General features: G+C 36.5%; 3 protein-coding genes across 3 annotated transcripts; all 3 read left to right on the forward strand.

Annotated features, from left to right (window-relative positions):
* The first annotated feature begins 4,720 nt into the window (after positions 1-4,720).
* LOC119802506 (olfactory receptor 5V1-like) lies at positions 4,721-5,668 on the forward strand. Its single transcript, XM_038313435.1, has one exon. The coding sequence runs from the start codon at positions 4,721-4,723 to the stop codon at positions 5,666-5,668; it is 948 nt and encodes a 315-aa protein (XP_038169363.1).
* An 11,738-nt stretch (positions 5,669-17,406) lies between these two features.
* LOC119802436 (olfactory receptor 5V1-like) lies at positions 17,407-18,339 on the forward strand. Its single transcript, XM_038313357.1, has one exon. It carries the CDS (start codon positions 17,407-17,409, stop codon positions 18,337-18,339), a length of 933 nt encoding a protein of 310 aa, XP_038169285.1.
* A 7,867-nt stretch (positions 18,340-26,206) lies between these two features.
* On the forward strand, positions 26,207-27,193 carry LOC119802507 (olfactory receptor 5V1-like). The gene has a single exon (XM_038313436.1). It carries the CDS (start codon positions 26,207-26,209, stop codon positions 27,191-27,193), a length of 987 nt encoding a protein of 328 aa, XP_038169364.1.
* The last annotated feature ends 646 nt before the right edge of the window (positions 27,194-27,839 follow it).

The following is a 27,839-nucleotide window of genomic DNA, read 5'->3' on the forward strand; positions in this document are numbered from 1 at the left end:
TATCCCAACTGTGACTCTCCATCACCAACAAAAGCTGAAATTTTTATTTATTTATTTATTTATTTATTTATTTATTTATTTATTTATTTATTTATTATGTATACAATATTCTGACTGCATGTGTGCCTGAGGGCCAGAAGAGGGCGCCAGACCTCATTACAGATGGTTGTGAGCCACCATGTGGTTGCTGGGAATTGAACTCAGGACCTTTGGAAGAGCAGGCAATGCTCTTAACCACTGAGCCATCTCTCCAGCCCCCATAAGAGAGGGAGGGTTTTTTTTTTTTGTTTGTTTGTTTGTTTTTCGAGACAGGGTTTCTCTGCAGCTTTTTTAGAACCTGTGCTGGAACTAGCTCTTGTAGACCAGGCTGGCCTCGAACTCACAGAGATCCGCCTGCCTCTGCCTCCCGAGTGCTGGGACTAAAGGCGTGCGCCACCACCGCCCGACAAAAGCTGAAATTTTGAAAAGCTTGCTAAACCTGCAAATCCAACCTATCAGTGCCAGCTTTGTCATTCCTAACAGACAAGCCCACGGTATCCACAGATGTCTTTGAAAATAGTGGAATCTTTGTTACAGATGTAAAATAATTCACTGAAAATATATAGAAGATAGCATTGGTTATTAAACTACATCTTGGAGTTGAGGCTGGACATGGAAGATACCAACACTAAATTAGTATTTTCCTGTGTCTTAAAACCTTCAAATACATACAAATAATCCCCAATTGCAAAATTCGTGTTTTGCTTTTCATTTGCTAGAATGTCTCATTTCATCAGACCATAGTTGCCATTAGCTGTGGGTAACAATGTTGAATATTGTTATAAATTATTTTCATTCTAGCCGGGCGGTGGTGGCGCACGCCTTTAATCCCAGCACTCGGGAGGCAGAGGCAGGCGGATCTCTGTGAGTTTGAGGCCAGCCTGGTCTACAAGAGCTAGTTCCAGGACAGGCTCTAAAAAAGCTGCAGAGAAAACCTGTCTCGAAAAACCAAAAAAAAAAAGAAAAAAATTATTTTCATTCTAAACATAATGCCTTCAAAACTATTGAGCTTAATATTAAAATTGAGACCTTCACATGTTAACCTAGCAAAAGTAAAGTCTATTTTAACAAACAGCCGTTCTTGCACGTGGTCAGAGGCTTATGAAGTGCATGTTTCAGAGGTTTTACCACACTGTATAAGAAATTATATTCTGTAATGGTTTTGTTTGCTTTTGCATAAGAAACAAAGAGAAAAACCATTTTTTTCGTAAATGACAAATTTATACACTTTCCCACTTACTCGGGCTTTTTTTTTTTTTAGATGTTGGACTACAAAAATCAATCTGAGGAAGAAATTATTTATGATATTAGAACTTTCTTAAGTCTTTAAAATGCACACAAGAAGAAACCATTTGTATACTATCTATTTGGAACAAAAGTTTTATACCTAGTTTGGGGTTGGGTTGGTTGTTTTTTATTTTTTTAAATAAAAACAGTTCAAATGCAAAAAAATGGGATGATATGTGCATCGAGGGATGTTTATGGTGACAAAAAGTCACTTACTATCACCAATGTATTTCTTACGTTGGTTTGGCCATGTGATTACTGCAAAGCATTCTGTCTTGCCATACCCAATGAGGCAAGTCCAACCTTTTATAACAGGAAAAGTCATTGTTACCTGCAGAAGAAACTCTTGAAAATGACAACATATGTCTTACACCACACAATTAGCATTGGCCAAGGTCTTTCCAGGTGGGACAGTTCCATGAACCATTACCAGGAACAAAAATGGCATTCATGTAATGTAGAATTATAATAAAACTTTCATCAAGTTGATTATCTCTGCGTCCCTATTACTAAGTTTTAGTAATGTGGTTATTATCTCTAGAGTTCTTGTTATTCTGCATCCCTAAGGGGACAGCGAGAATAATATAAATTATGGACTAACCCCTTGTGTGAGTCCTAAGAAAAACTGTTGATTTCATTTTTGTCTACTGATATGATTTGTTGCTGGATCATTTGAAACTATTTATTGGTAATATATTTTAATTTTATATGAATACAATATTTTATTGCTATTGATAGATATGCTAATAAAATGCAGCCCTAAAGGTGCCATAATTTATTCTACATATGCTCTATTTTTACTAAATTACATCTTCTTATATCTTCCTATGTGGCAGAAATTTGATTATTCTAAAATGAAAAATAATCTTCTTGTGTAGTAATTTTTGAATCCACCATATGAAATGTTGTATGTCAGAAATGGTAAGAAAGCCTATGTAATTTCCAGGAGAAATGTAAGGCTTTCCCTATAGTCTTTTCATTAATTCCCACCTGTATGTTAACAATTTCCAATTATATCACATAACCATAAAATACACTTGAAGAGATTAAATTTAATAAAGCTTTCCTATATCTCTGGCCTAGAAACTATAGATCCATACATAAGATTCTAGAACCTGTTTGTGAGAACTTTTCTTGATAAAATTTTTTATTTTTTAATTACATCACAAGTTGTTAAGAATAAATTATGTTGATATTAGAATAAAATGGTTGATAAATATATGAAGCCTTTGCATGTGAGTAAATCCTGTGTTCCGTATAGTGAGGACCATTACTTTCATAGAATACATTGAGACTATAGCGTACAAAATTAAGAAAAATGTTACCGGATTTTGTTGTGTATATATTTATCATATAATCTTAATAATAGGGTAAATTTATGAATCAGAATATTCTAAAGTATATTTCTTATAGTTCATGTTTAAAGAGCCAAATTTCTGTGAGAAAAACTGAGTTAGTATATAAGTAAACATTTGCACTTGAAGACGCTGTTATTCCAAAAAAGTCTTATTTTGCTTTCATCTCTTCTATATTTGAAAGATTAACACATAGGATAAAATTTGAGCATTCCATTAGGCTTCTAAAATTCAAGACCCTAATAATTGATAGGCTTCATTTTGTTTCTATCATTGCCATGTTTTTCACTCAGGAACACCCTTCACCAGCTTCACAATGACATGCACATATTTTGTAAATATTTTAATAGTTTTCTTTGTTATATTTCTAGACTTGTAGTGACTGGCAATAGAAGTTTATTTGCTCTGAAATATGCTCCGAATTTGTTGTTGCTTGAGGAATGAAAAGAAGCCTACCACAGTCCTATCTCTTTTACTTTTTATTTTGGAGCAGGGCCTTGCTTTGTACTTTGTGAGGGGCTTCATTCTCTGGTCTTCGTTTTCTAAATGTAGGAATGTATTATATGGGGGAAAAGTTGAAAAAAACCTTTATATTTTTTTGGGGTAAAAATCATTATGTATCATTTATATTACTTTTCTGTGCATTTTAACTTACTAAAAAAGTATTCACTGTTTTTACCAGGCAAGATAAATAGGAGTAGGATTATAAGATGTAAAATTTCATTTTATTTTCCAACCAGTTTTTCTATGAATTGTTAATATGTGATGTTGTACAAAAATGTTTTCAAGAACCATAAGTCAAAAAAAGAACTACAAGTCAAAAAAACAATAATTTTTGGCTTTTGACTAACATCTCCCAGTCAGTCTGCTTAACATCTTTATTATGTATGAATGAATAAAAATGCTATTGCTCATATCTTAAAGATGTGGTGTTAAAGTTATAGAAGCATTTTTATATTTATTTCTTCCAAGTAGAATATATGATTCATTCATACCTTTCTGACTCCACTGTTGATGTGATTGCCTATAAATTTAAAGTTTTATCTACTAATAAATATATATGTTTATTTAATATGATAATTATGTAATAGAAAATATGAAGTAGGCAATTGTGTAATGGACTAATTCTCAATTTAGACTAAAGTAGGATGTAGTGAAATACACATTAAAATAAACTTTGACAAAATGAATCAAATGTTTAAGGTAATGTGAAAAATAGATCAACATTTAGTTAATTATGAAATAAAAGAACCTTAAAATTTTTCTATGATTAATAAAGAGATGAATTTTCAAGGTCTCTTTAGTTACTCAGTGAATTTCCTTCTGATATGCAATGGAGATCTTTAATTTTCAGAAAAAAATGGATACCCAGAAGTTCTAGAACTTCTAAAATGAAAATCTACAAAACAACAGCCACCAACGAAATCCAGAGAATCATAAGACATGCTTTACAAATAACAAGGATATATTTTACTACACCAAACTTAAAAAGGTAAAAAATGAATAATTTTCTTGATAGGTACCACTTACCAAAGTTAAATCAAGATGAGATAAACAATTTAAATGTACCCATAATGCCTATTGAATTAGAAGAATTTTTCAACCTCCATCCCCCTAAAAAGTCCAGGATCAGATGCTTTTAGCAAAGAATTCTACCTAAACTTCAAGAAAAATTAATGTAAATGTCACTACTCCTCAAATTATTTCACAAAAAACCAGAAGAAACACTGATAAATTCATTTTATGAGGCCACAGTTACTGTGGTACTAAAACCACATAAAGACTCAACAAAATAAAGAATTACAGACCACTTTCCCATATGAACATAGATACAAAAATACTCAATGATATACTGGCAAAACAACCCCAAAACATCTACCATGATGAGATAATAGTAAATATGAGAGAGGTAAGGCAGTTCTTCTTCCACCACACTCTGCTGTGTTCCCATTTTCTCAGCACCAGGATCACTGATTTATCACTCGAATATTAATTCTTTGCTTTCATTTCCCTTAGAAACATCATTGTGGACAGAGAAGATGGATGTCTACAATCTTACCACAGTGACTCAGTTCATCCTCATAGGGCTCTCTGATCTCCCTGAGGTGCGCTATCCCCTCTTTGTGGCCTTTGTCATCATCTATCAGATCACTTTGCTGGGAAACGGGGCCATCCTCTTGGCCATAGTGACCGAGAGAAAGCTTCAGACTCCCATGTATTACCTGTTGGCCAATCTGTCCGTGCTAGACATATTTTGCCCATCAGCCACTGTCCCCAAGATGCTCAAGAATCTCTTGACTGAAGATCACAGCATTTCCTTCATTGGATGTGCTTTGCAGCTCTATTTCCTGGTGGCCCTAGCTGGGACTGAAGTTTTCTTGCTGGCTGTGATGGCTTATGACCGGTATGTGGCCATATGCTTCCCTCTGCGTTATTCCCTTATCATGACCAAAGTTCGCTGTGTGCAGATGTTGGTGGGGACCTGGGCAGCTGGGTTTCTCAACTCCTTCATCCACACAATGTCCACCTTTACCCTGTCTTTCTGCAAGTCCAATCAAGTAAACCAGTACTACTGTGATATTCCCCCTGTGGTGGCCCTGTCCTGCTCATCCACCTACATGGCAGAAATGCTTGTTTTAGTTGTAGGAGGTATTTTTGGGGTTGGTGCTTTTCTGATCACTTTGATCTCCTACATATACATCGTGTCCACCATCCTAAAGATCCAATCAGTAGAAGGGAAGCGCAAAGCTTTCTCCACCTGTGCTTCCCATCTTCTTGTAGTCTTCTTGTTCTATGGCACAACAATATTTACCTATATTCGCCCCTCCTCCAGTCAGCACTCTCCTGCCAGAGACAGACTCATCTCTATGCTGTATGGGGTCATTACCCCCATGTTAAACCCCATTATCTACAGCCTGAGAAACTCAGAAGTCAAAGGAGCACTCAGAAAAGTTTTATGTCTTAGAATATGTTCACAGAAAACATGATTGAAGAGTCTCTCAAACTCTTCTTAGAATCAATATACAGAAACAGGTAGCAAAGTACTAAAACAATGTATATAAAGAAAGAAATTGATAACAAACATGCATTGAAGCTCACATATTATTGTACACATCTCTGTATCCACTTTTGTGTTTGTAATTGAAAAATAAAATTATTCGAGACTTAATAGGATTAGTGGGTTATTTGAAGTAACTATATCTATTACTGTCTTATCTGTATCAATAGCTATATCCACACACATGCCTATAATTATATTTACATATACCTATGTTACTGGTTTCTTGTTTCTAGTCTACATTTATCCATGTAGTTATAGATCTTCATTATTTTTCTATTGGGTTTTGTTACTTTTAAAAGACTTTTAGATATGACCACGAGGGCCTTGCCTGCTTGTTTATCTGCACATTATGTGCATGCTTCGTGCTCACAGTGTCCATAAGAGGGTGTTTGATCTCCTGGAACTGTAGTTGTGGAGAATAGTGAGTCACCATGTGGATGTTGGAGAAAAAAAATCTTAGTCCTGTTTAAGAGCACTAAGTGCTTTTAACTTCTGAAATATTTCTTCCACTAGTAATTTTATTAATTTTTTATTTTAAATATTGATTTTTTTTTGGTACGTGGGTGTTTTATCTACATATATGTCTGTGCACCATATGTATTCAGTGACTGTGGAGGCCACAGGAGAATATTATATTCCTAAGAACAGGAGTTTAGGATGGTTTTAGGTCATTATCTGTGTGGTGGGAATTAAACATGGGTTTCCTGGAAGAGTAGTTGGTGTTCTTAATCTCTGAGCCATCTCTCAAAAACTCCATAATTTATTTTAAGTGACCAATTATTATAAACATTTAAGGAGTCAAATTGGATTTATTGTTTATAAACACTGAGTAATAACTAAACTATGTTAGCTAACATGTTCCTTCCCTCAAATATCTTTTTGTGGTGAGAATTATTGAAAATTTTCTTTTTTCTCCCTAAGGAATGAATGTTTTATAATATTTATATATTCAACATACTATTAAAATAATATTCATAGATGAAAATATTCTTTGGTCTGATATACTGTGCATCTGTGAATGTATAAAATAAGCAAAGGTTGAAAGCCAGGAAGCAGTTTTTTTTATTCATAAGACAAGCCCATGGGACACCACTCAACACCAAGGCCCGAGTTCAGTCAAGCAAACCATTTTATACCTCTTTTCTCCCCTTGCTCTTGCTTCCTAACATAGTAACCCATGTGTATTTTGTGCATATAATTTGAGTGGCTATAGTAAATGTGGTTAAAGTTTTCTAATCTCCCCCAAAAGTAGAAAAATATCCTCAAACGTTAGCACTTATCAAATGTTTTTTTTTTTTTAGTACAGATTGGGAGGGGAGGATCTTTGTTATAAATAAGGCAGTGAGAGACTTTTATAAAGAATACTGACTAGCCTGATATAGATATCTCCTTTATGTTTTCAGATCCTTCAACAACAAATTCTCTTTTGTCTTCACACTCCTAAATTTTGCTAATGAACGTTTCTCTTGTCTGTTTTTTTGAGTTTGGTTCATTCAAATTCCGTATATAAGTTATAGTGATTTGATTGTTTCACTAAGATTAATCATCTACATCCACTCATGTTGACACAGAAAACTTTTCTCTAGCGTAGAACACATTTGATGGTATGTTTTTTTGATGGTAATTTATTATGCAATTTTACCATTCATCTGTTGAACACAGTTTGAGTTCCTCGTGTGACTTGTGAGTTATGTATCAGTAAATAAAATGAAGTAGAGCAGGATTTCTTATGATATTAATTAATTTTATTTTATAAAAGTTTTATTATTGCTTGAGAAGTTTGTATATACATATAATATATTTCGATAAAGTCCATATGTCATTCTCTCTGTTCCAGTCAATTCCCCATATACCCCCATATTTTCTTCCAAGTGTGTGTGTTTTATTTTTCTAGCTGAGTAGTTCATTCGGTCTTGGCAGTGTGTGTATGTTGTAGTGTTATCTAATGGGGGATTGATACCTTTTCATGGGTCACATTCCTGAAGAAAACTGAAAATTAACATTCTCTTTCTTTTTATTTGGGTTTTCCTGACATGATTCTTTGGGTAACAGCCTCGGTTGTCTTGAATTTGGCTTTGTAGACCAGGCTGTCCTCTCTTTTTGGGATGCTTGGATAAAGGTGCTGGCCACTATGCCCAGCTGGACTTTCTCTTTTAGCAGACACCAATTGCCAATACCTCTTCAGCTAGGGATAGATTTCATAACTAACCTTCTCCTTCCGTGCTGGGATTTTGTCTGGCTTGATTTTGTGTCTACGCTGTTCATACTGTTACAATCATCATGAGTTCACATGTGATATTGTATAGCTCACAACCATCTTACCAAGTTTCAGATCTTGTGCTATATTTAATGCCCAGCATAGTATTAAAACAACTATTAATTATTTATTGTTATACTAACATATTAGTTTATCTCTCAACTCCGTAGAGTAATGTTTCTTTGCAGCAGATAGCTCTTCACACGAAGATCCATAATTGGCCAACATGCTGGTAATAAAAGATTTGAGTGTGTTTAGCTATCTCTATATGGGCATCTACATCGTAGCTCCTCCTTCCAAAGCACAGGAATCCTGGCAGGAAAGTACAAGGAAAGATTTTAAGGGCCAGAGTTAGCACCATGCATGACATTGCGTTGCCTGGAAATATCTCTGTGTATGGTGGCAGGAATCCGCCATACTCGCCCACCTGTGCAAGCCTAGCGCTGATCAATGCTGGAAGGAAGAAAGGTGGAGTGGAGCGCCACCAGGGAGCCGCCAGAGTCAGACATACAGGTTGGAAATGACTTGGGGTAAAGAAATCAGGTAGACATATGGCACTTGATTGATGTACAGGATGTGTTTGCCACAGTGCAAAGATATATATGCCTGTGTGAATAGACTGGATGTTGTGTTAAAGGGGCCTCTGTGTTGGGGGAAAGATAGGGGATGTTTAGGCAGAAGCTTTGAAACTATCTTTAAACAGACTTGGAGGCCAGATTTGATTGGGGCACTAGAAGTCCAGGCTGTCTCTCACAGGTGGAGAGAAGCCATGAACGGGGCATTTGAAAGACTTAACAGGTATTTTTTGCATCTAGGTTCCTGTTTAGAGTTCTGTCTTGGATTCTCTTGATGATGGTTTGCAAAATGTAAGATAAAATAAATGTCTTTTCACTCAATATTGGTTTTAGTTAGTGTTTTATCACAGCGACAGAAAGCAAGTGAACATATCAACTATGATTCATTAGCCAAGAGGATGAAGTACCAAACACACTTACCTACATTATTAATTTGGCTTTAATATTAATTTTTTCGCTATTTTTCAGAATTCTATTCATGTATACAATAAAACATGACTATATCCACTCCCATTAATTCTATCCAGATACTCTCATATCCCTTCAATATGTATCACCCCTAACTTCAATATTTTTGTTTTTCATAATATAGCCAATCATGTCCATATGTGAGTGGGTTGGGGCCATTTCCTGGAACATGGACTACATACCAATAGCCACATACTTAAAATGAATGATTCTCCATTCTCCAACAACTACCAATATCTCCTCAGTAATGAATGCTTTCTAGAAATCATCTGTTCCATCTATGCTAGGATTTTGGCTGTCTTGATCTTGTGCAGGTCTTGTGAAGATAATCACAGCTGCTATAATGTCCTCATTTCCATAGCCTTGTCATGTACAGACGACAGCACCCCACAATTCTCTCCCCTGTTATATGGCTCTGACATTTTCTCTGCTTCCTCCTTCTTGCTGCTATTGAAAACTTGTTGGTAGTGTTGGGTTTAACATTAATGTACTATTTAGGACTGAGAATTCAGTCTTTTATGCTTTGTACTTTGATGACTTCTTCATTGACTTCTGTTCAATGCAAAATAAGCTTTTATGACCAAGGCTGACATCAGCACAGCTCTATTGGTATGCACATACATAATCTGATAGAAAGACCATTTAGCAAGATAACAATACCATGTACTGCCTTGAATCAAACATGGAATAAACACGAAACTTCCTTCTGGGGAGCAGGCATCCAATCTAATTAGAGTGGCTGATTACCCCATTACAGTATTGCAAATACAGACATATCTTGCCTGTAAGGTATTTCAGAATACTAGGTCCAAAGTTGGGTAAGACCATTGATATTTTTTTTCTCCACAAAGCAGCTTGAAAGCACCTTTTATCATTATAAACTCTAGGCAGCAGAGAAGAAGTCTGGTTGATTTGAGATTGATTTCTTGATGTCATTTAGCTAATGCTCATAGTACCTTCAGAAGTGTCTTCTTACCATGGTTATAGTGGCTAAAGAATATGGCAGGTTAAGCAAAATTAAGACTGTATTAAAACTTCTTATGGGGAATCCACTGCTTTGCTAATTTCAAAGTTAATGATGGTATTCATAGCATTTATATATTTAGGAATATATAGTAATATATATGTGTGAACATATAAACAATAATTAATGGAAAAATAGGGCATTAAGTTGAATGTTAGCAATAAGTGGTATATGGGTATATGGGATATTTTGGAGAGAAGACAGAGAAAGAGGAGATGATATAATTAAACAAGTCATCTGAAGTCTAAGCCCAAGTGGTCAGCTTTGAATACCTAAGCACCCTTTCAAACAGGCAATAGTTATTGGAATCAGTAGATCAGTAGAATATGTATATAGTATACATACATACATACATACATACATACTCCACATGCATCTATAAAATGTAATATATATTTTATTATATGTACTTCCACAAGTAGCAATCATAATTAGAGTCAAGGACACAAATTTAATTGTAGTGGAGACACAAGAATAGTTGGGGGTAGAAATGATATAAATACAGTACTCATGGGTGAAATTCTCAAAAGATTTCTAGCTAGAAGAAGTCCAGTTTGCTGCCAAAATGAAATTCTAGACCTACTTAATTGATGCTTATTCAGAAAAATTATTTTAGTTTTAGAATTGGTTTTTGAAATAATTGAAATATCTTGATAAACTAACATTTAACCATGAAGACCAGAACATACTTTTCAATAGGACAGTTTACTTGAAATCTATATTTTGATAAATTGATAATTTAATATTTTTGCAGGTAAGAGGAAAAAGATTGTAGAAAGATTCAAAGAGAAGTAAGAAATAATTTATCCTTTCTTGTGGCAAAAATATAGATTATTAAAGACACACCTGGTACAGATTAAAGACCACTCAACTTAGTAAATATCACTTGGAATTCTAATTCAGTATATATAGGATACCAGCATTCTGGGCTTATATTTATTGTTTACATATATTACACTTCTAAAAACTAAAGTTTCATTGATTCCAAAAATCTTTGCCTTTTTCAAAATCTTTCCACCAATATCATGAGAGAATAGTTTGATTTCCCAGAAGATAAGCCATGAAGGATATGATGGCTCTTCTGTGGTTTTCATATCCATGATCTTTATTATTTCAAATTTCTTTGACTTTGGAAGTTAGTGCCCTTTTAAACCATGTTTCTAACTGGTCTGCATTTAGTTTGTAATTACTGCTTCATCCTTAGGTTAGTTAGCAATTTACAATTAAAGTTGGTACTAATTGTTATTTAAAAAATAAGAGAAATAATAATAAAAATAATTTCAAAAGGAGACCATCCTGTATGGAATAATCAAGTTACTCCCATAGAACATGGGTCATTAAATGAAAAGCACAGAGCGAGGCATGGGACATCAAGGAGTTATTGGTCAGGGAAGCTAAACAAAACTCTAAATCAGCACAAGCTGTTGCCATTGGTTGCCCCCTATATATAGCTGGCTATATTATTTTTAGTGATTATACATGTAAATTTCTCATTTTCCCTGAAAATTCATAGTAGTGTTCATTAACATTCAATTTACACACTTTTATTAACTGCAAGTACAAATCTATTATCTATCTACCTACACCTACTATTTTATTTTGAAAAAGTAGTTTTTAGATTTTATTTCATGTGTATGAATGTTTTGCCTGCATGCGTGTATGTGTACCACGTGTGTGCCTGATGTCCATGGAGGATCAAAGAAGATATTAAATCTACTGAAACTAGAATTACAGATCACTGTGAGCCACCACCATCAGTTCTGAGAACTGGACCTGGTCCTCTGCAAGAGCAATGAGTGCTCTTAACTGCTAAGCCATAGCTCTAGCATCTATCTACCACCTATCAGTCAATTAGCCAACTATTTTCATAATTACTGTGCCAGCAAGAGTCAAGTTACAAGATATGTGTTCAAATCTGTCGCGCACCCCCCCCCACCCCCCGTCTGCGCTTTATGCGCTAGAATCCAGTTCTTGAGCTTTGGGCAAGGGGCTGGAGGTTGAGGAAACACACACAGAGACAGACAGACACACGGACCTCCAATCACTGTTGCAAAGCCCTTCTTTTATAGCACCATGGAGGCTTAAATATCCAGCAGTCAATGGCCAACAGCTGAAAGTCCCATCCTCTGGTCCTCTAGGCAAGGCACAGCTTTTAGTAACTTCAATTAGAAGGCTCTAGCAGGAAAGAGCAGCTGAAGGCCAGGACTCCAATTGGTCCCAACACAAATCAGTTTGTGTTTCTATTCATACTGGATCTGAGCTCTTTACTGTTCATGAGGATGACATAACTTTAACAAGATTCATCGTATGATAATGATAAAAAATTGTGCAGAGAAACCCTGTCTTGAAAAAAAAAACAGAAAAGAAAAAAAATTGTAAGGTTTGAGTCCAACAAAGAAAAGACTTTGAAAATGTAATAGTTTAGTTATATTTTGAAGCAATTTTTGCATAGATTTATTCTTTGATGTTGTTCAGCCAAATATTCTACATGGCATGTCCAATTTTTTACATCGAGATATGTGTATGTCATTTATTTATTTTACATGAAAGCAACTCAATTGAGTTTAAAAGACAACTAAATTAATAGTTTGTAAAAGTTTATGAATTTGTATTTTATATGTATCATTGACTGAATCCCAGGGCTTGAACACATTTGGTGGGCCTTTACCAGAAACTAAAATGTCGGTGTTAAAATATTTTTGCACTTACATTAAGATAATTAACTATGTGGTCCCATTATAGGTTGGCAGTAATGTGCATAGTTTCTCTACAGTCCCTGTTATCATGACTCCCTAAGGATGAAGCAGAAATAATATAAATGATGTACTAACCCCTGATGTGAATCTTACATTCAAGTGTGGACTTAATTTTCATCTACAGATGTAATTTGTTGGTCAGGTCTTTTGCTTTAATTTTCTCAAGTTTTTACTGGTAATATGACCTAGTTTTAAGACAAAATTTGCCTATACTATTTTTACTAAGGTTCTTATATTAAAACAAATACAGCTTTAATTATGCCAAGGTTTAAGGTTTGTCTTTTATTTTTGCCTTCAGGATTGTGAGCATTTGAGAACTTAAAACCAATATGGCACAGTTTTTTTTTTTTTTTTTGGTTTTTCGAGACAGGGTTTCTCTGTGGCTTTGGAGCCTGTCCTGGAACTAGCTCTGTAAACCAGGCTGGTCTCGAACTCACAGAGATCCTCCTGCCTCTGCCTCCCGAGTGCTGGTATTAAAGGCGTGCACCACCATCGCCCAGCCACAGTTTGGTTTTGATCATTAACTGATTTTCAGTAGCAACTGACTCTTTTTCTGTGTATGGCAGTAACTTGAAAAATGTCTTAAGAGTAAAGCTTCATATATTGGTATTTACCATATTAAGAATGGTAAGAAAGAATGATATTAAGAACATTTGAATTTTGGATAATTTATAACAGTTGGTTAATGCTTGCCATGTATACCAATTCAGTACATATTATACAAAGAACCACAGAAAACACATAGATTAGTAAAAGCTTGCCAGAATCTCTAATTGAAAATTATTCATTTGTACATTAGGGGTGTTACATAAAATTATCTTGAGAAATACATGATGGTAGCATTTTGCTCTTTGTTTTCTAATTCTTCACAAATTCTTAATATTTATGTTTGTATTAGGAAGAAGAAAAATGTTGAAAAAAATAAAAGCACCTTCTCCACATGAACAAGTTCTGTACTGTATGTACCAAGACAATGTGGTTTATTCAATCCTTTCAAAAAGCTAAGTGTAAAAATTAAGGACAATATACTATCACTTATTTTGTATCCATCCCAGTCATACAATTTGGGAACAAACAGGTATGTTTATTAGTCAGAAAATTATTGGTTAATTTATTATAGTCCTTGCGTTAAAAAGTCAATTTTGTCTGTGTGACTACAAAAATAGCTTGTTGTGTAAACTAGAATTTGCTTTCTGTAGATATTGCTCTTATGATAAAGGTGTTATATTTATGCACTTGCTGCAATATTTATATACCTACGGTGCTGTTCTCAGATATTAGTTAAACATAACTGTAGACAGATTTCTAAGAGTCCAGTAGGATTCTGATCTTTTGAGGATGAAGTACTGATCTGACAGTTTTGTTTTAATCAGTGTCATTCAGGTGTTCACTGTCTTTCAGTTGCATAGTGATATACACATTGTATTTTGTAACAAATTTCTTTGTTGTATTTTATGAATTTAAGAGATTGTCAGGCAAACTTTCTTCTCATTTTTTTCCAATATATGCTGTTGTTTCATAAGAGAAAAAAATACCACTCTTCTAGGAATTGTTCCCTCATATTTCTTTAGTTTGAAACAGAGCCTAACTTTGTAGTCCAGGGTGACTTCAAATTAAAAATTTTCTTGCCTTAGCCACCGAAATGCAGGAATTAAAGGTACACACCACTATATCAACACTCTTAGGAATCTTATTATTACTTATATATTTCTTACATAGGAAAGAGTGATGGAAGAACCTTCAAATCCTTTGTGAATAAAATTCTTTTGTCTAATTTTCATTATTTGTCTTAAGCATTTGAAATGATGATAGAAAATATTTATTGTTTTATATGAAGAAAATAAATTGGTATGGAAATAGAATGTTCATTTTAATCTTCTTTTAAAATGTGAGTTGAATTTTAATACAAATAGGATAAATACAGTACATTTAAATACACAATATATAGTACATATAAATACAAAAGATTACAAAAAATCTCATCATAGTTGGACAAGGCAAAACAACGGAAGACATAGAGCTCAAGAGAAGGCACTAACATCTGAGATCTACTTGTTCACCCACTTAAGAGTCCCATAAAAATACCAAATTGATAACTATAATGTATATGCAGAGGACTTGGTACAGACATATGTGGGTTCTGGACTTACTGTTTCAGTCTTTGTGTGTTCATATGAGACTTTTTCAGTTGATTTACAGAGCAGTGTTATCCTGTGGTCCTCTTTTCCCTCTTATACTCTTCCTGCCTTTTCTTGCATAGGATTCCCTGAATTTTGAGGGGAGTGATTTGATAATTAGAGCAGTGTGTTACAAGGTCTTTCTTTCTCTCTGCCTAATGTCTGTCTGTGGTTATCTTTATTTGTTCTTATCTGCTGCAAGAAAAACCGTCTTTGATGATGGCTGAAGAAGGCCCTGATCTATGAGTACAGCAGAATATCACTAGGCATCATTTTATTGTTCCTTATTTTCTTGAGACAAGTAGTATTTGATTTTACCTCAGGTCTCTGGGCTGTATGTTTTCTGGTTTCTGGTCACCCAAGCAGTGTTGGGTATGGGTCCTGTCTCATGGAGTGGGCCTTCAATCAAATGAGACATTGGCCAGTTATTCCCACAGGATTCTTGCCACCATTTCCTAGCACATTTCACAGCTGGACAGATTGTAGATCAATGTTTTTGTGGTCTGGTTGGTGTTTATGTATTTCACTTGGTAGCCTCTCTTACCAGAGACACTAGAAGATGGGGGGGTGTAGGCTCTACATAGGCACCAGTTTTACCTCTCCATGTTCAATGTGTTGCGTGAGTATTATCATTAGCAATGGGGCCTTACTGTCTGTTTGTGAAGAGCAACCTACTACCTTGGAAACTACCTGGGTTATTTGAGGATTTCTCTAGGACCACTTTGGCTACCAACTCCACGGACAGTAACTGAATCCCGGTAATAGAAGTTTATCTGCAGATGAGACATGGTCATCTGGGACTCTGTCTCTTTCATTATATGGAGACTTCATTAGGATTGCCTTGATGTGTGATAGCTTCCCCTGCATTCGGTTTTTGTACCACCCACAAATGTCCCTCAGCCTAGGCTCTGTTCCCTGCATTTCCTTTCTCAGCCCATTTTCCCTCCCCCTTTCCATCTGATCCTCCGTTCCCCATTCCTCCTACCCCATTCCACCCATAAAATCTATTCTATTTTCCCTCCAAGGGAGATCCATGTGTTTCCCCCAGTACCTTCCTCTATATGTAACTTCTCTGAGACTATGGTTTGTGGGTTGGTTATCATTTATTTAATGGCTAATATTTACATATAATCAAATACATGCCATATTTATATTTCTGAGTTTGGTTTACCTCATTATGGAATAATATTTCACTTATAACTATTTGCCTTCTAATTTCATGCTGTTATTGCTTTGTAACATTTGAGTGTGTAAATTATTTATTTATTTATTTTTTATTGAGCTCTACATTTTTCTCTGCTCCCCTCCAGCCTATCCCTACCCCTTCAACCCTCTCCCAAGTTCCCCATGCTCCCAATTTACTCAGGAGATCTTGTCTTTTTCTACTACCCTTGTAGATTAGATCTATGTATGTCTCTTTCAAGGTCCTCGTTGTTGTCTAGGTTTTCTGGGATTGTGATTTGTAGGCTGATTTTCTTTGCTTTATGTTTCAAAACCACTTATGAGTGAGTACATGTGATAATTGTCTTTCTGGGTCTGGTTTACCTCACTCAAAATGATATTTTCTAGCTCCATCTATTTGCCTGCAAAATTCAAGCTGTTGTTATTTTTTTCTGCTTTGTAGTACTCCATTGTGTAAATGTACCACATTTTCCTTATCCATTCTTTGGTCGAACGGCATTTAGGTTGTTTTCAGGTTCTGGCTATGACAAATAATGCTGCTATTAACATAATTGAGCACATGTCCTTGTGGCACGATTAAACATCCCTTGAATATATATTCAAAAGTGGTATTACTGGGCCTTGAGGAAGGATGTTTCCGAATTTTCTGAGAAATCACCACAGTGACATCCAAAGGAGATGTACCAGGTTGCACTTCCACTAGCAATGCAGGAGTGTTCCATTTACCCCACAACCTCTCCAGCATAAGTTGTCATCAGTGTTTTTGATTTTGGCCATTCTTATAGGTATAAGATGGAATCTCAGGGTTGTTTTGATTTGCATTTCTCTGATGACTAAGGATGTTAGTCATTTCCTTAAGTGTTTTTCAGCCGTTTTAGATTCCTCTGCTGAGAATTCTCTGCTTAACTCTGTACTCCATTTTTATTGGATTATTTGTTCTTTTGATGACCAATTTCTTGAGTTCTTTGTATGTTTTGGAGATCAGACCTCTGCCGATGTGGGGTTAGTGATGATCTTTTCCCATTCTGTAGGTGGTCATTTTGTCTTGTTGACTGTGTCCTTTGCTTAACAGAAGCTTTTAAGAACCCAAATTCATAATTGAAGTAGAGCAATAAAATTCACCATTAGCCTGTCATTTCCATTGTCCAGGAGCTCCCTGTCTTGTCACCCTAATGTGCGTTCTTTTCTTTCATTTCCCTTAGAAACCTCCTTTAAGAGAGAGGAGATGGATGCCTACAATATTACCACAGTGACTCAGTTCATCCTCATAGGACTCTCCGACCTCCCTGAAGTACGTTATCCCCTCTTCATGGCCTTTATCGTCATCTATCAGATCACATTGCTGGGAAATGGGGCCATTCTCTTGGCCATAGTGACTGGGAGAAAACTTCAAACTCCCATGTATTATTTGTTGGCAAATCTGTCCGTGCTAGACATATCCTGCCCATCAACAACTGTCCCCAAGATGCTCAAGAATCTCTTGACTGAAGATCACAGCATTTCCTTCATTGGATGTGCCTTGCAGCTCTATTTCCTGGTGGCCCTAGCTGGGACTGAAGTTTTCTTGCTGGCTGTGATGGCTTATGATCGGTATGTGGCCATATGCTTCCCTCTGCGTTATTCCCTTATCATGACCAAAGTTCGCTGTGTGCAGATGTTGGTGGGGACCTGGGCAGCTGGGTTTCTCAACTCCTTCATCCACACAATGTCCACATTCAGCCTGTCTTTTTGTAAGTCCAATCAAGTTAAACAGTACTACTGTGATATCCCACCTTTGATGGCCCTGTCCTGCTCATCCACCTACATGGCAAAAATGCTTGTTTTTGTTGAAGGTGGTATTTTGTCCTTTGGTGCTTTTCTGATCACTTTGATCTCCTACATATACATTGTCTCCACCATCCTAAAGATCCAGTCAGTGGAAGGAAAGCAGAAAGCCTTCTCCACCTGTGCTTCTCATCTTCTTGTAGTCTTCTTGTTCTATGGCACAGCCATATTTACATATATTCACCCCTCATCTAGTCAATATTCTCCTGCCAGAGACAGACTCATCTCTATGCTGTATGCTGTCATTACCCCTATGTTAAACCCCATTATCTATAGCCTGAGAAACACAGAAGTCAAAGGAGCACTGAGAAAAATTTTACATCTTCAGATATAGTCACAGAAAACATGATGTAAGAATTTTTAAAAGTCTGCTTAGAATGAGGCAATAGAATAGAAACAAGTAGGAAAATAACAAAACAATGTATTCACAGAATGGAATTGAACATAAACTTGATATACAATCAGATATTATTATGTGCATCTCTATATCTACTTGAAATAAAATTTATAATTGAAAAATAAAACTATTTGAGACTGAATAGATTAAGCAGTCTATCTGAAGTACTTTATGTCGATTGTTGTCTTATATGTATAAAAATCTATATCAACCAAAAAAAATCTATATCAACCTTCAGGCCTACAATTACTTTTCATATATCTGTATTTTCTATTTTTTCCAATTATACATCTATCATGTAGTTGCAGATCTTTATCTTTTTCTTTTTATGTTTTATTATTCTTAAAAGGTTTTTAATTATGAGTGTGAAGTCCTTCTCTGCACATATGTGTGTGCACTTTGTACTTGGTATTCCTGTGTGTCCTCATCCACCTGTTCCTCACAGTATCTGTAAGAGGGTGTTGGATCTCTGGAACTGGAGTTATAAATAGTAGTGAGTAGCCATGTGGATGTCAGAGTCAAAACTTTGGTCCTCTGCAAGAGCAGAAAGTGCTTTTAACTTCTGAAACTTTTCTTCCATCATTAATTTTATTTAAATATTTGTTTATTTTTATGCATGTGGGTGTTTTGTTGGTAGAAGCCATGCTTTCACCCATGGGAAAGACACATAAATATTTTCAAATTGGAGCTGCTTAGACTGCAAGTTGCTTTGGAGGGTCCCATCCATTTGACAAGAACCTATGGAGACAATACTGCAGACTCCTGCACTAATCCTAGGGAACTCATGGGCTTCAGGCCTCTGTAACTTTCTTTACTTTTATTCTTATGATAACACTTAATTTTGCTATACTAGTCATGAATGTACCTGAGTTGATTGGTAACAAATGCCCCCCCCCCCCAAATTAAATTAATCTGATCTGTTTCAGAAACTGTTTTTTCCGGTTGCCCCTGGCTGCTTTTGCAGTTATCCTGAGTGAACAAGAGGAACTCACTAAGGCAAGGATTATTGCTTATTCAGTTCCAAAAAGAGATAAATTTACTTCAAAGAACTTAAGAACTTCAAAATTGTTTTTTAAAAAAATGACATCAAAATTTTATACAAACATATAAGCTGATGATATAGGACATGAAAAGTCTGACATAACTCTTTTTCCAGGACATGAACACTCAGATATTTTTCCAATGTCAAAATATAAATAAAGGAATCTAAAACTCCCAGTTCTCTTAAAATAAAAAAAAGCACACAGAAATTTCCATAAAGAGTAGAAGAACTTTAGTCCCAACCTTTAAAGAGTTAAATAATGATCATTACTATTTTTAGAACTCATAAAGAATAGTATTATAGCTGAAATCCACTTAATAAATATAACATATAGGTAACTTAAAAACTGGTATACACCTGAAAATATTCTCCTACACATTATAATATACTCAGATGCTTTAATATTGTTAAGAAATAATCACAGGGCTTAAATCTCTTACTTTTAAAACACATGTTTGCTGCTGGCTGGAGCACAGTATGACTAAGATGTGCCTAGCTAGATACAAACATTTGGCTTGCATTACAATGATTGGGGTAAAGGTCAATAATGTCAAAGGAGTGGGAAAAGAGGAGAAATTAAAGTGAATAACTGTCAATGATTCTTGTAAAATGATTAAAGAGAAATGATTTGAAACTGCTCATGCTTGAATGCATTAGAAGCTGTATAAATAAAGATGGCTTGAGCTAGTTGGGGCTTTCAGTTTGAAAGACAGCCGGTGGCCAGACTCTTCATTCTTTGCCAACTTCGCTGAACAGTCCTGTGTCAAAAGAACCCAACTGGAGTTGGACTCTGGAATTTTGTTTCTATTTGTCTGTGCACCACATGTGTGCAGTGTCAATGGTGGCCAGAGGGAGGGCACTGTGTGCACAGAATCATGTCATTCAAGGGTTAGCAAGGTGGTTTTAGGAAACACACATAAGGAAATTTGAGTGCTGTGAGACCTAACACTCTTCTTCACAGGCCCTGGGATAGCTTTCCTTGCTACTTGCTGGATACAGCAGCAGAAGGGTTGGCCCCACTCCTCAGTGAAGAGCTGGCCCTTGCATTTGGGAAAGAGGGACACTCCCCTCACCACAGCTGTGCAACTCACCTGGGTAGCATTCTAGAGCTAATCCTATTGCTGGGGATGCAGGTGAGCCAACTCTGAGAGCTTGAGACCCGGAGAGCTGACTCTGTGCCCCCCCACCGGGCGTGTGGTGGCATTGGTGAGTGAAAGGCCTCTACCCTGCTCTCCCATTGCTACCTGAAGCAGATGAATGGTCTGTCCATGGTGTCACAAGACAGAGAACTAGCTCTGCCCCTTGCCTGCTGCTGAGCACAAAGAGCAGGCTCTGCAATCTTTCTGGGCAGCACCCCAGAATTTTTTTTTTGTTAAAAATTTCCGCCTCCTCCCCGCTTCCCATTTACCCCCCTCCCCCCTCCACTCCCCCTCCCTTTCCTGTCCAAAGAGCAGTAAGGGTTCCCTGCCCTGTGGGAAGTCCAACCTCCTCCCCACTCCATCCAGGTCCAGGAAGGTGAGCATCCAAACAGGCTAGCCCCCTCCCCCACAAGCCAGTGTGAGTAGTAGGATCCAAACCCAGTGTCATTGTTCTTGGCTTCTCAGCAGCCCTCATTGTCCGCCATGTTCAGGGAGTCCGGCTTTATCCCATGCTTATTCAGTCCCAGTCCAGCTGGGCTTGGTAAACTCCAATTAGATAAGCCCCACCATCTCAGTGGATGGGAGTACCCCTCGCAGTCCAGACTAGAAAGACCTTCTTGAGGGTCGTAAGTGAGCAGGTCCTGAGGACTTGGGAACAGGAGAACTGACCCCGCTGCCCTAATCTGCCATGTGGTGGCTGGGTGAGGAAAAGATGCCTTCATCCCTCCACTCCTTGCTACCTGCAGTGGGTAAAAGAGCTTTTCCCAGCAACAAGAAAGTGAGGAGCTCTGCCCTTTCATAAGCTGTAGCAAGCAGGAGAGTGGGCCTTGCACCCCTCCTGTACAGTCTGCTAGAGCCAGCCCTCGGAGTGTGGGAGCAGAAGAGCTGACCCCATCCCCCTCATTCCCTCTACAGCAATTGGGAGAGAGGGCCATGCACCTTGTCTGGACAAAACAGTAGAGCTGGCCCTGGTGGTGTGAGTGTGGGTCAGCTGCGTCTGAAGACCTGAGAACAGAAGCACCGGCATTGGGTGAATTAAGTCCAGGTAGTTCTGGAGAGTTTGCACAAGGTAGCAACTGATGATGAGGGAAAGCTAGTTCTCTGACTGGCCTAGCTATTACCCAGGCCCAGAACCAAGGCTATGAATTAGCCCACCCAAACATCTACCACATCTATGAACTGTTGGTGCACATAAAAGGATGAACCCACAGATCCAGAACTGCAGGATTTCTTTAACGCAGGACAACAGTACATTCAAGAGGAGCACCATCATTAAGTCTATTAAGGATAGCATAGGAGAAACCACAGGCTTCAAAGCAGACTCATACCACTGTATACTTACAAGTAAAGATAGAGTGGCCTAAAGAATAAACTATGTGAGTCAATGGACCACATTGCAGCCTCCATAAGATTCTTCTCCTTTTTGTTTTTATTTATTTTTTTTACTCTTTCTGTTTTGTCTGCTTTTTTTGTTTTAAATTTGTTTTTTGTTTGTGGTAGTGACAGGGTTAATAATATTCATATACTATTTAGAACTGAGAGCCTATTCTTTTATCCTTATGACTTTGAGAATTTCTCCATTGACTTCTGCCCAATGAAAAATAAGCTTTGTGACTAAAGCTGACATCAGTATAGCTCTATTGGTATAGACGTAAATAATTTGATGGCGACCTGATGGCATGATCATTTAGCCAGATAACAATATGTTCTGCCTTGGATACTGTGGTGGTTTGAAAAGATAAAACCTATATGTACTATCATTTAAAAAAAGTCTAGGTTTTATTTCATATAAAACCTAGACATATATATGAGTGTTTTGCCTACATGTGTGTATGTATACCATGTGTGTACCTGGTGCCCATGAAGGTCAGAAGAAGGCACCAAATTCCCTGGAACTAGAGTTACAAATGGTTTTGAGCTCTCCTATGGGTGTTGGGCACGGAAGTCAGATCCTCTGTAAGAGCAAAAAGTGTTCTGAACTGCCGAGCTGCCTCCGTAGCTTCTATCTAGCTATCTTACCAATCTGGTAGGCAGTCGTCCACATACATAATTTCATGGTGTTATCAGGAGTAAAGCAGCATGGTGTGTGTTTAGATCAGTTGTGGTTTTATCCATACTGGGTCTGAACTGTTTAATGTTCATGTGGATGACACATGCCTTTCACAAGACACACCGTATGTGTAAAATGAAAAATTTTCACTCAACAACGAAATGACATATTTAAGAAAATTTGATAATATAATTATATTTTGAAGCAATGATTGGCTTACACTTTTTCTTTGCTGCTGTCTGGTCCCATGATTAGTGTAAAACATTTTGTTTTACGTCATTCTACAAGACACGTGCAACTTTTTTACATTGGTACATTGGGAAACTGAGTTGTCATTTCTTTAGTTTACATTAAAACAACTCAATTGAGTTTTTAAAATATAAAATAATTGTTTGATAGTTTATGAATTTATATTTTATTTTATATTTTATATTTTATTTTATTTTATTCATCTTTGACCACATACAGGGGTTGAACATATTTTTCTGAACCATGACAAGAAACTAAAATATGACTCTTGTGCCATAGAATTATTTTATATTTTACATAAAATTAATTAGCTATGCAATCCCATTGTTAGGTTGACAGTAATGTGCATAGTCTCTCTTAACTTCTTATTATCATGATTCCCCGAGGACATTCACGAATAGTATAAATTACGTACTAACCGCTCATTTGAGTCTTACATTCAAGTGGTGAGTTTGCTTTTATTTACTGATGTAATTTGATGGCCAGGTCATTTGCTTTAACTTGCTGAATTCTTTATTATTTTATTTTTATTAAAAATTTCCATCTCCTCCCCTCCTCCCACTTCCCTCCCCTCCCCTCCACCCATACACCCACTCCCTCCCTCTCCAGGCCAAAGAGCAGTCAGGGTTCCCTACACTATTTAATGGCAATGTGACCTACTTTTAAAGCAAAATTTGCCTATTTCACTAATGTTGCTGCAATAAATCAAATGCAGTTTTAATTATGCTAAGTTTTAAGGCTTATATTTTATTTTTTTTGCTTAATTAACAACTAATTGTTTTCTCTCTATTACAGAACTTTGGATATTTTCTGAAGAGAAAACCTTCATGTAGCTGGCATTTACAATATAGTAAAAGTGGTAAGGGAGACTAATAGTAAGGAAGTGTGAATTCTGGGATATTTCTAACAGATGGTGAACCCTATCTATACATGCCAATTCCCATTTATAATCATACATTATACCATGAACCAATTAAAGCACATGGAATGCACTTCATAGGTGATTCCCAGAATCTCTGGTTTAAAAATTACACACCTGTCCATTGTGTGCTGCATGAATTCTTCTTGAGAAATGTATGATGGGAAACATGTCACACTTCTAATTTATTCAAAAATGCTTAATATTTATTTATTTATGTTTGAATTTGGAAGAGGAGGTTGTTAAGATGAATACAAGCACTGTCTCCACATGAACAAGTTCTGTACTGCATATATCAAGTCCATGTGCTTCATTGAATATGTTCAAAAAGTTAAGTGAAAAATGTAGGAACAATGTGATTTCAGGTACAATGGGCATATATTTGTCATATAATTTGGGAACCAACTGGGTATATTTATTAATAAGAATGCTACTGATGAATATATTACAGCCATTTTTAAAGGGTCAATTCTTATGTGAGTGAAAATAGAGGTAATTAATTGTATAAATTAGCATTTACTCTGAAGACATTACTCTTATGAAAATAGGTGTCATCTTTATATACTTACACCTTCTTGCTGTTTTCAGAGACTAATTGTACCCAGTTGTCAACAGTTTAGCATTCCTGCAGGGTTGTGAACATTTGGGAGATTAAGAACTAATACGGCACAGTTTTTTTTATTTAATATTTTAAAAATTTCCATCTCCTCCCCTCTTCTTCCCCCTTCCCTCCCCTCCCTTCCACCCATACCCCCACTCCGCCCCTCTCCAGGCCAAAGAGCCATCAGGGTTTCCTACACTATGTTAAATCCAAGGTCCTCCCAACTCCCCCCAGGTCCAGGAAGGTGAGCAACCAAACTGACAAGGGTCACGGTGAGCCCGTCCATGCTGTAGAGTCCAAGCCCATCGTCGTTGTCCTTGGCTTCTCAGTCAGCCTCCACCGTCGGCCACATTCAGAGAGTCCGGTTTGGTCGCATGTTCCATCAGTCCCATTCCAACTGGTCTTGGTGATCTACGGTTAATTCTGTCCCACCGTCTCAGTGGGTGAACGCACCGCTCACGGTACTGACTTTCTTTCTCATGTTTAATCATTGTTATTTGCTCATTAACCACCCTTCAGTTGCTTAATGGCATACACATCCATTTATTTTTATAGTAAATTTCTTTGTTATATTTTATAATTTTAAGAGATCATTAATTAAATTATTTTATTCAAAAATTTTCCATAACTGCTCTTGCTTCAGTAGAAAAAAAGTTATTCCTTCAGGGCTTGTTCTTAACTTGCTTTGTTTTGAAGCAAGGCCTTGCTTTGTAGTTCAGGGTGGCCTCAAATTCAAATTGCCCTTGTATTAGCCTCTTGATATAGGAATTAAAGTCATGTACCACTATAACTACTTTGTTAGGCACTCCCAGGAATCTTGATAGTCTTTATTTATGTGTTACCTAGGAAAACGTGAAGGGAAAATCCTTCAATCCCTTTGTGAATAAAAATCATTTCATATAACTTGCATTATTTACCTTATGCATTTTCATTGACCAAAGAAAATATTTATTGTTTTTAATCAAAAATGGATAGGATAGTAGAATATTCCTCTTTATTTTATTTTAACCAGGTTTTATATAAGAATTTCCAAATAATGACACTAAAGAAAAAAACTGTTTCAAAGTGCCAACAATTTGCATTTCCATGTGTTCAACTGGGTTTTTCCAGACAGTCTGCTTCACATTGTTATTGTGTATCCAAGTAAGTTAATGCTAGTAATTGTAGCTTACACGTATGGATTTTAAAGTCATAAGAACATTTCTACATTTATTACTTCCGAGAAGAGATACTTGGTTTAAGGAAGAAATTGTCATTCGTTTATATTCTTTAACCTACTATTGACTTGATTTTCCACATAACTCCTAGTATTTAATAATGTATCAGGGAATCTTTGTTATGAGAACTATACAATAACAATGAAATATACAATGAGTACGTGATACACCTATTCTATGCTCTGTTAATTTAACTTGAGAGTGTACCTCAAATTATGGATATTAAGATGAGACTAAATGAAATAAATATCTATGGAAATGTGAGAAATCCATCATCTATCATGAGCAAAATTACATAATTGAAGGTTGCTGATGTCTATAATGGAAGTATACTTTTATGTTCTTGTTAATGCCTCAGAGGACTTTCTAAAGGTTAGGAACAAAAGATAAGTGTGTTAAGAAAGAGTATGAATAGCTCAATTTTAGGAAGAAGTTTTAAGAACTTAATTCCTTAATTATTAATTCATTATTAATTATTAATTCCCCATTAGTTTGATATTTCTATTGCCCATAAGTTCCCTGCTATTCACCCTAATCTGAATTTTTTTCTTTCATTTCCTGTAGAAACTCCATTTAAGAGAGAGGGCATGGATGTCTACAATCTTACCACAGTGACTCAGTTCATCCTCATAGGGCTCTCTGATCTCCCTGAGGTGCGCTATCCCCTCTTTGTGGCCTTTGTCATCATCTATCAGATCACTTTGCTGGGAAATGGGGCCATCCTCTTGGCCATAGTGACCGAGAGAAAGCTTCAGACTCCCATGTATTACCTGTTGGCCAATCTGTCCCTGTTAGACATATTCTGTCCATCAGCCACTGTCCCCAAAATGCTCAAGAATCTCTTGACTGAAGATCACAGCATTTCCTTTGTTGGGTGTGCTTTGCAGCTCTATTTCCTGATCGCTCTAGCTGGGACTGAAGTTTTCTTGCTGGCTGTGATGGCTTATGACCGGTATGTGGCCATATGCTTCCCTCTGCGTTATTCCCTCATTATGACCACGGTTCGCTGTGTGCAGATGTTGGTGGGGACCTGGGCAGCTGGGTTTCTGAATTCTTTCATGCATACAATGGCAACCTTCAGCTTATCTTTCTGCAAGTCCAATCGAGTTAACCAGTACTACTGTGATATCCCCCCTGTGGTGGCCCTGTCCTGCTCATCCACCTTCATTGCAGAACTGCTTATTTTATTGATGGGCAGTATCTTTGGGGTTGGTGCTTTTCTGATCACTTTGATCTCCTACATATACATCGTGTCCACCATCCTAAAGATCCAGTCAGTAGAAGGGAAGCGCAAAGCTTTCTCCACCTGTGCTTCCCATCTTCTTGTAGTCTTCTTGTTCTATGGCACAACAATATTTACCTATATCCGCCCCTCCTCCAGTCAGCACTCTCCTGCCAGAGATAGACTCATCTCTATGCTGTATGGGGTCATTACCCCCATGTTAAACCCCATTATCTACAGCCTGAGAAACTCAGAAGTCAAAGGAGCACTCAGAAAAGTTTTACATCTTAGGATATACTTCCAAAAAACATGGTGTAAGAATTGTCACAGTCTCCCTAGAACAAATGCATAGAAGAATATACTAAATACAATATGTACACAAACAGGAATTGATCCTATATACACATAACTACAAATATAATTTTCCATACATATGTATATACTAGAAATTAAAATTTGTTTTTAAAGATTTCTTTATTTTGCCATTATTTTCATGATTGTTTTTCCTGCACATGTTCCTGTACACAACTTGTGTTCTTGATACCTGTGGAGACATTAAGGGAATATTGGATCTCCTAGACCTGGAGTTACAGATGTTTGTGAACTGCCATGTGGATGCTGGAAACAGAATTTCCATCCTTTGTAAGGGCAGCAAGCACTCTTTACTCTAACCCGCCTGTCTAGACTGAGAAGCAAAAATTTGTAATCCAAAATTAAAAATTTTGCAGATTGAATAAATTTATGGGGCCATCGGAAATAACTTTACATCTGTTGCTTTTTTATCTATATCAACATCTATATGAATATGCATGCCTACAGTTGTATTTACAAATTGTCTGTTTTATATATTCCTTTTTATTTGTGTTTGTAATCTACATTGATTCATGTAGCTACATTTGAAAAATTTGCTGCTTTTATTTTGACAATTATAAAGATTTAAGTGAGACGACATAATGTTATTGTTCATGAACACTTTCCATATAATTAAATAATGCTAG

The sequence above is a fragment of the Arvicola amphibius genome, chromosome 12, assembly GCF_903992535.2.
Source record: "Arvicola amphibius chromosome 12, mArvAmp1.2, whole genome shotgun sequence".
NCBI classification, from domain to species: Eukaryota; Metazoa; Chordata; class Mammalia; order Rodentia; family Cricetidae; genus Arvicola; species Arvicola amphibius.

Coding starts and splice junctions, on each gene's coding strand:
- LOC119802507 (XM_038313436.1), top strand. CDS start 26,207: ATGGATGTCTACAATCTTACCACAGTGACTCAGTTCATCCTCATAGGG.
- LOC119802506 (XM_038313435.1), top strand. CDS start 4,721: ATGGATGTCTACAATCTTACCACAGTGACTCAGTTCATCCTCATAGGG.
- LOC119802436 (XM_038313357.1), top strand. CDS start 17,407: ATGGATGCCTACAATATTACCACAGTGACTCAGTTCATCCTCATAGGA.